Source organism: Octopus bimaculoides, chromosome 10 (assembly GCF_001194135.2).
Source record: "Octopus bimaculoides isolate UCB-OBI-ISO-001 chromosome 10, ASM119413v2, whole genome shotgun sequence".
NCBI classification, from domain to species: Eukaryota; Metazoa; Mollusca; class Cephalopoda; order Octopoda; family Octopodidae; genus Octopus; species Octopus bimaculoides.
Genome location: NC_068990.1, coordinates 31,343,986 through 31,353,925, shown reverse-complemented (window position 1 = coordinate 31,353,925; position 9,940 = coordinate 31,343,986). Strand labels below are relative to the sequence as shown.

At 30.4% G+C, this 9,940-nt stretch overlaps 1 protein-coding gene across 1 annotated transcript in view; it reads right to left on the bottom strand.

The window, feature by feature from the left end:
• The window catches only part of LOC106881402 (uncharacterized), a 127,978-nt gene that overhangs the window by 30,627 nt on the left and 87,411 nt on the right, over positions 1 to 9,940 (bottom strand). Inside the window, exons 9-10 of the mRNA XM_052971314.1 lie at positions 9,629 to 9,823; positions 5,443 to 5,569 (exon numbers count right to left, since the gene is read on the bottom strand). Coding sequence (XP_052827274.1) covers positions 5,443 to 5,569; positions 9,629 to 9,823 — 322 coding nt within the window. The remainder of the gene's footprint in view (positions 1 to 5,442; positions 5,570 to 9,628; positions 9,824 to 9,940) is intronic.

Genomic DNA, 9,940 nt, shown 5'->3' with positions numbered 1-9,940 from the left:
TTTTCCTTTTAATACATTCATCACACCTAAAAAAAACTTTTGGCACTTAATGCACAGTGTTCCTTCAGGGAATAATAATAATAATAATAATAATAATAATGATAATAATAATAATAATAATAATAATAATAATAATAATAATAGTACATAAACCATTATATAATAACATGGGGATAAAATGCTTACATTACGATAAAATCGATATCTTACAAAATTATTAGGAACTGCCCAAAATAACAAAGTCTCAGTTAACTTAATAAGTAAAATCTTTTTATATAATCATGAAAGGACACATTATTAGTGAATATTCAGTGTAATGTAAAAGTTACAATGCTTTTTTTTAAATGTACTAAAATTATCTATATAAAAACATGACAATCATCTAAATAATATCATCTATTTTTTTCTGAATTATCATTGTTCAAAAAATTATCAACTTCAGAATCTAATAATCTTTCAATGTTGGAATTACTCATCCCTTGAAACTTCAATAGAGCAAATTTTCCTAAAATAATATTCTGAACACAAAAAAATCTTTTATCAAGAAAATTTGAGAAAATGAAAGCTTGACAGATTATGGTTAAATACCTAATGAACATATAAAGTTTTCTGAGCCCTTTATAAAGCCTTATGACTCTTTAAATGAAAATCACCTTAAAATCATTCTTAATACTAAATCCATTTTTAAATGAGTGTCTTTTAACCCCACATCAAACTTCTTGTCATTTTCAAAATTTTCAAAATTATTTGAACAATTCTTAACATCTAACAAAATGATGAAGACTGCATTGAGGCATCTGGGAAGTCTTTCACAGCAAATAATACATTTCACAATGTAATGACTCCTGTTCATGTCTGCTTAAAAATTGTCATTTTGTTATTGTTCGTACTGTTTCTCTGAGCTTGTCCTCTGTCAATTCAGAACTACATACTAAATCTAAATTGTTGGTTTTCCTATTGCACTTAAATCCGACAATCCATCCCAAAGACAACATTTGAGGTTCTGTATTCATTTATTCCTTCTAATTAGCAATCTACAGTACTGAAGCAACATATTAATTGGACTAACTTTCTTTGACCTGCTTATCTTCTGCTTCTAGGATTAGCAGGGTCAGTAGAAAAAAAATACATATGTACTAACAGGATATGGGGGCATTATGGGTTTCAATATGGATGCTCATGAGTTAAGCTTCAAAATCTTGAATTGGTATCTCTTTCAGAATTTTCACACACTATATTAAATGCTGTTTACATAGAGGATTAAAGTGTAAACACTAAATATATATGTGAACACAAACACATATACATACCTTCTAAGGTACAAAAACTAGTTGTAGCAAACATTTTTGTAAAATTTATTTAGAGATTAAGGAAGTCATATATTAACTAAAAAAAAAATTATATATGAATGTTAAATACTACAACCAGGAAATATTAATAAAACTACATATAAAAATTTCTATTTCATATTCATTTACTTAACTAAAAAAGAAAAATGCCATTTATAAACTTCAAATGGCATTTAACTGTTTTTTCAGATATTGTATTAAGATTAATATTTTATTTTTTGCTAGGATCTTACTGCTTTATCCATATTCCATTATTTGTAGTACTATGATAACTATGCCATTAAGAAGATGCTGTTATGCATCCCCTAAATTGCATTGATATATTTACAAGCACATTCTTAACTACTCCTAACACAATGATTTTCAACAAGAGACTAATCATGCATCTTTTTTCTCTAATTTATGTATTTTCAATAGCATTTTAAATTGAAGATCATCAGACTTAATCTGTCTTCTATTTTTTGTGCTTATGACCTCAAATTGTAAGTTCATTCTTTTTCTTGATATGTAATATAAAAAGAGAGCAACATTTCAATCTACTAAATAATGATTAAATAAATAAATAAAGTCAGAGTATAGAAAGAGAGTGGGTATAAATGAGAAAAAACAAGTATTACAAATAAGAAAATGAATAAAATTTAAGATACATTAAAATTCTGATCAAATGCTTTTGCTTCCTAACAGGTTAGTTGAATAAACTATTATAAAAAGGGAAAGTGACATGAAAGAGGAAGTAAAGTGGGTGGAAAATTGATTTGCAAGATTAATATAAATGTAAATGAAGAGGATCAATATAAAAAGACATGCATCTAACTTGGCACCAACAGATTAGATCATTAATCAACTGGATTGTATCACAAAAAAGTGAAAAGTACAATTTAAAAAAATCCTGATCGGATTGTATTGAATATATCAAACAGCATTTGGGAAAGCTGCTTATGGAAAATTGGAAAATGGGGTAAGAAGAATTGATTGGTATAATTAAAAACATAAGTGAATGCTTATAAATATTATTCTTTCTAGGAGAAGAGAAGCCTCAGACAATTTGCTGTAAGTAATGAAATAAACTTAGCAATATAGAATATAATGTTGAAATATAAAATAATTATGGATGCAGACAGATAGGGGAAATAAAATGACACTATTTAGTTGACACAAAGATTTTTATAAATATTGAATACCACAATAGAAAAAAAATTCATAAAGAAGTGCTTTTATTGAAATCTAGCAAAATTTAACTGGAAGAAATTATAATTGTCTCATAATAGTCAATAGCTTATATTTCACTGCTTAATGTTTCACATAGGCAAAATGAATGCACACTTTTAAAAGGGAATATGTAGTTAGATTTATTATTCTCACAAAATACTGTTTCAAGATAATTACAATGATAACAATGGTGACATTCATTTAATTACCAGAAAAATCTCAATTTTTTATTGATCCAAGGAAGATTATATTTGAGTTCCAGAATGGAGGAGCAAGAAGGATGAGTAAGAATTATGTAGACAGTGATAAAACTGAACAATTAAGAGGATGTAAATAAACATTGATATATATATATATATAAGTCAGGCTGAGAAAGACAATAGCTGGCAGAATTGTTAGCAGGCCAGGCAAAATGCTTAGCGGCATTTCACCCATCATTACATTCTGAATTCAGATTCAGCTGAGGTCAACTTTGCCTTTCATCCTTTTGGGATTGATAAGATAAGTACTAGCTGCACACTGAGGTTGATGTAATCGGTTTTCCCCCTTTCCCTGAAATTGCTGGCCTTGTACCAAAATCTGGAACCAATGTAAGGGAGATTGAGTTCTGAAGAAATGCACACTTTGGAAAGATGCTCACAGGATATATCAAAGCAATTCAGTAGTTATCTGAAAGGGGTTACCAATATTCATTTGCATATAGATTTCAATACAGTCATATAAAGCAATACACTGTAGACGCAAAAAGAAAAAAAAATGGTGTTGAGCCCTCCAGTTAGCCCTGTATAAGAGGACAAATGGCAGAGCAGCAGCTGATCAAAGAACTATTTCACTAATTTTTAACAATTCTCACTGAACAACACAAGTTCATATATGGAAACTCCCTCAATGAATCTAGTAACAGCTGGACCATAACAGAGAAAACTGTATTAGGTTCAAACTGTATAGAGTTATAGTGTAATCAAAAGAAGACAGTGAAAAGAATGAGGGAATTTCACAGATAACAGGTTTTGAAGGTTGTCCAATGATTTTGGTGAAAGATCTTGCAGAAGTATATCAAAAAATTATGTAGCAAGATACAATTCATTTAGACAAATTTGTATCTTCCTATAACAGCAACAGTTTTGATTTCATTATAATGTTTAATGAAATGGTCACTGTGTTAGAAATAGAGAAGTAGTTTATATTATATGATGGACTTCTTTCTGTTTCTATCTCCTTTTTCTGTTAAAATATTTGAGAAATATTATAATAATGTGTCCTACTTGTTAAAATTCTATTAATTAATTGGTGCAGCTGAAGATGACATTTCATATACATTGTTCAATTAAATGGAGCCGTTTGAAACGATTGTACTGCATCACTACTTGATACCTAGTTGCTTATTTTGATTTTATATATATATATATATATACACACACACACACATATACATAGTAACTTCTATGCTGTAGCAGAAGCAACATGTTCTTTGTCTATCTCCTTAACTTCTTGGAGATTTTAGGTATAATTATACTAATGTGTCTTTCTAATTTAATTAAATTCTATGTCTTTGTGCAACTGAGGATTGCTCTGCATTTTAAATTGATGTAATGACTGCATTGTTCAATTAAATGGAGTTGCATGAAACGATCGTACTGCATTACCTCTGGATATCCTTGTTGCTTATTTTGATTTTAATCACACACACACACACACACACATACATACATATGTATATATACATACATATATATATATATATATATATATATATATATATATATATATACATACATACATACATACATATATATGATGGACGTCTTTCTGTTTCTATCAACTAAATTTACTCATCACATGGCTTGCGTTGGACAAGGGCAATAGCAGAAAACATTTTTCCAAGGTGGCATGCAGTGGTTGGGAAGCAAACGTTTTAACCATATGGCCAAACTTGTACCCATTATAAACAGACATGTGACTGTGTGGTAAGAATTTGCCTCCCAACCATATCGTTAAATACCTATAAGAAAAATATGAATTGGTACTTTGGGAGAGTTAAAATATCAGCAATTATAAAATGTAAGAAAGAAGATTATATTAGAGTTGTTGTTGTTGTTGTTGTTGTTGGCACTCCGTTGCTTATGACGTCGAGGGTTCCAGTTGATCCGATCAACGGAACAGCCTGCTCGTGAAATTTACGTGCAAGTGGCTGAGCACTCCACAGACAAGTGTACCCTTAAGGTAGTTCTCGGGGATATTCAGCGTGACACAGTGTGACAAGGCTGACCCTTTGAATTACAGGCACAACAAAAACAGGAAGTAAGAGTGAGAGAAAGTTGTGGTGAAAGAGTACAGCAGGGTTCGCCACCATCCCCTGCTGGAGCCTCGTGGAGCTTTAGGTGTTTTCGCTCAATAAACACTCACAACACCCGGTCTGGGAATCGAAACCGCGATCCTATGACCGCAAGTCCGCTGCCCTAACCACTGGGCCATTGCACTTCCACTATATTAGAGTAAGCATTATAAAAGAGAAAATTTTGATTGTAAATAAACATCATCAATGAAACTGCAGAAAGAGATAACAAAACGCAACATATTTTCCAATTATAAATTTTGAACTACATGATAATAAATTTATCGCTTCAAAATATTGAGGTTTGAGTCAAGATATTTGATTGTATAAGATATATGAATCTCTTTCTCCAGTCAAAATAATCAGGAAGCAAAATGTTCTCCAATAATTTATATAGAATTTTTTAATTCATAAATATCTTTCTTACATTTTTCATAATTGCCAAAAGTTAAAGATCAACAAACATTTATCTTTTTATCAACATTGCCAAATATAAAAATTTAATATCTAGCAATATTTTATACCATGGAGATAAAAATTTTACCCTACCTGGAAAGACGAATTCGTAAAATAGCAACAGAAGTCAAATCTCCCAATAAATGATCAATAGATGACTGTGAGGTGTCTGTAATTGTTTCAAAGGAAATTGGTTTCCAATTTTTCAACTGAATTACTCCTGAAAAAAGAAAGGAAAAAAAAAAAAGTAAAATTTGAATGTCTGACAAAAATTTTAATAAAATATTATAAAAATATATATTCTTAATTCCTATGATATATGTCATTTTAAGATATAAAACACCAATTTATGTGTCCCTTTTATTGGTTTCCTTCTTTGTCACATTATAGAATGTGAAAGGAGAAGGCACTGGTTTTGCTGGGAGAGATAGAAAAGAGAGAGAGAATGCATCAGAAGAGGTGTGGATTAGAGAGGTAATTAGGAGAGAGAGAGAGATAGAGAGAGAGAGTGGTATAATACAAAAGCATGCAAAAGGGACAGGGAGGAACATCAGAAATTGAAGAGAAAAGAGATGGAAGCTAGTTTTGAATGAAAGTAAAAAGCCAGAAATGTATATCATCAGCAACATCATCATCATCATCATTTAATGAGCCTTTTCCATACTGGCATGGTTTCTACAATTTGCTGTCTTCCCTAATGCCAACCACTTTACAGGGTAGTTAGATTAGCAAGTACTTGCAAGACAAGACCCCTCAACTGAGTGGGATATAATACTGAAGGAGGTGAAAGTATGACAGAACAACAGGAACATGTGTCCTCTGAAGAGGTGAATAGACAGCTTCTCCAGCTGGAAAGAAAGTGATAGTGAGACGATATCCTCAAAGTACAAGATGCATATGAGAGAGTGAACAGGAAGAGAGGAACAGAAAGGTAAATGGATAAGTAAGAGCTCTAGATTGTGAAAAGAGTGTGAGAGATGACTACAGACAGGGAGATAGACAAACAAATAGAGAAGAAAACATTAAACAAATGAGTTAGTGATGATAACAGAGAGTGAAGAGAGAGAATGTGAGAGCTGGGAAGTGAAGAAATGACAGCAGATAACTGAAAGTCAATTAAAAAGAACCCATAAAATGATATCAAATTTTTAACATTTTTACTGCATAATCAAAATTTCATTACCCTTAACTGTGGAAAGCAGTTTTATATTCCAGTGTATCTTTTGTTGAGGAATGTCATGTTTGAAACTTCTTTTTTTTTTTTTTTTTTTTTTTTTTTTGTTTTTTTTTGGTTGAGATATGTTGAGTTTTGAGGCAATTTGAATACAGAATATACCAGTTCTATTTTTTTAATTTATAGGTATTTAACAATCATTACTGGAATAACTATGAAACTAATTTCATAGTTAAAGGGTTAAGTAACACACAAAAATATATGTGAAATTAGATCTGCAGAGAAGCTACAAAACTGACATTTCTTGGAAAGCTGACAAACATACTACTAAAATATAAACAAAAATGCTACCTTATTATCAACTACATAATCACTAAACTTAATTGCATACAGTCATAGTATATGACAAGAATAGTTCATTAACTGCATTACAGTACCTTCACATATTACTTCATTACTATTTGCTTGAGTAAAATCAAATTCAAACCCTGCATGGTTAGCTGACATATTGGTTATAATTCTATTTACTCCAAAATTTCTATTCAATTTCAATAATGTTTTTGTATAAATACAACTTGCAATATATATCAGCATTTGATACCAATATTATTGAATAGTCTATTAGATATCTGAAAAATAGTCTCTGGAATCTATTACCTGCTCTGAGTGTTACTATTTCCAAGTAACTGTATTTATGTCTATTTCATTAAATTCCATGGAGCCATTATTTCCTCATCATCAATGAAGTCAATGAGCTTTCATAATATGCATTTTAAGTATCTAGTTATGCTTCCAGTTTATTATATGTATGCATTTAGACACCCCCATTTCAGTTGGAATGCTGCAAGCTATTTTCAAGCAACACAAATATTTATTACATACTTTTAAGAAAGTTTATATTATTTTAGGACTACATGAATTGTAAATTCACATTTGGTATCAATCAAATCACTAATTTGTATTTTTCCACATCAAAGAAAAAATTCAATACAACAATATGCACCAATCTGTAGATAATTGTGCTTGCTATTATAACTAAGGAAATCGTTAATTTTAGCTTCTTAGAATACTGAAATTGTTTAATTTATCACAAAAAAAAAAAAAAAAAAAAAAAAAAAAATTACTGCTGCTAAAAATTATTTAACATCATTACAAAATCATAATTGCTCCTCAACTGCTCACATATACTCCCTACATGAGGCTTCCATGAAATATACAGGAAAAAATACAGCATTGTTAAAACTAAGACTGTATAAAAATCTAAACATAAAAATCTAGTTTCATTGGAAACAGTCAAGCAATTAATTTTGTACTTATTACAAAAGAGAAACTTAATCAATTAAAATCCATTAAAAGCTAAGTTTAAAATGTTATTTTCTTATGACATTAGTATATTGACAATAAAGAAAAAAACAATTAGCTGAGACCTGTTATTCATATTGACAAGAATTACAGTTTCTTTTTACACTACTGGCATCAATTACAATAATGGAAAGCCTGAAGACAACAAAATTTATTTGCCAGAAATGCAGCATGACTCCCAAACTCCCTGTCTTTGACAATGCAACTACACTATATATTTTTTTTAATGTTTTGTCTGGAAGAAAAAGCTGTGTCCAATGGCCTTCACAGACTTTTAGAGACTGGTGAGATTATTGTGGTTGACAATGTACTTTCTGAACAACTGCAACTCAATAGCAGCAAAAGAAAAAATAGGGAGGGAGGGAATTCCAGAAGGCTGACATTTTAGGGAGAAATGTTTGGGAACATGATTTGTGGGTAGCCTGAAGAAGAGAGACAGATAAGTTAAGGAAATGTTGGTAGAGGTGACCAGTCAATACAGACTTGGCATGATATCTAGGTTACATGTGAATAATGCTTGTATGCAGAACATCACAAAGGAGTGAAAGAACCACCTGCACAGGAGTTGGCATTGTGGGAGGTGATGGAAGTAGATTATGGATATACAAGAGGAAAAATGTGTATAGAACCAAATTTTGGAACCAAAAAGAACTAACAGAGGTGTGGGTCAGAGAGGGCTTCGGCTCAAAATCAGACATTTCATTCTTAATGACCTGATAATGATAATAATGTTTTCAAATTTTGGCACAAGGCCAGCGATTTCAGGGGAAGAAGTAAGTTGATTGCATTGAGCCCAATACTCAAATGGTTCTTATTTTATTGACCCATAAATAATGTTAATGATCTCTAAAATAAGCACAAGGTCACTATTTGTGAGGAGGGATATTAACTCAGTAATTGATTCCTATTTGTTGACCCCAGAAGGATAGAAGTCAAAGACTACTTTGTAGGACTTGAACTCAGGATAGAGATGTTATTAGATACTAAAAGTTATTTCTTTGCCTTTGAAAATCAGAGTTAACCCTCTTGATTTCAGAATATAGTGGGATGGGAAGAGTGAAATGCATGGCTTTCTTAAGAGCTGTAAAACTTGCTAGCACTTGACCATCTATACTTGAGTAGACATTGTAACAATATGCTGATAGAAATATAAGGTTATGAAGGGTATTAGATTCAACCAAACCCGAAAATAGAAATATATGAATATAAAATGACAAAAAAGCTCGATACTGAAAAAAATGTTTATACATTACAAAAAAAAAAGAGAAAGATGAGATATTTAAACTTTTTTAAATGCATTTAGCAAAATATGAAATATTTATATTTCAGGAAAAAAAAAAAATACAGTTTTATGTTTTAAATGTAAACAAATAGGAAGAAATAAGAAGCACTTCATGTTTGCTTCTCTTAGTATTATTTATATATGTCTACCTTTGCATTTGACCAATGCTAGTATTATGGCATATAAATGAATTATTAAAAAACAAAACTATTATAAAATTAGCTTAGCAGTAAAATAATCAAGTACTAATTAAATATAATTATATGAAGCAATGTATGTAACATAAATATCAAATATGATGATTATATGAAATAGTGTATATTAGATATCAAATATGATAATTATATCAAATAAATTAAATATAATAATTAGCTTATCAGATTATAATTTGTACAACAGTGGGAAGCAGTGCTGAGGAGGATATTTGTAAGAAAATCAAAATTCTACATAAGTAAAATTACCTTTTGCACCAACAGACTCAGCAGTACTGTATCCCAGTTTTATCAGAGCAGCTTGCACCAATTCACTCATTGGAGTACTACCTGGAAGAATGGCATAGCTATCCATTTCAACAGTAGTATGACTGTTACAACTGTCAAAACTTGAATTACCAGATATCTGTTCAACAATACAGTGGATTGGTAATGGCTTGTCACCTGCAACACAATTAACCAGAGACATATTAGATAATTAAAAATTAAAACTTTAAAATGCTATCATCCGAGTATCAGTAGGGCATAAAAAAATAACTTGAAGAAAAATAAAAGAAAAAG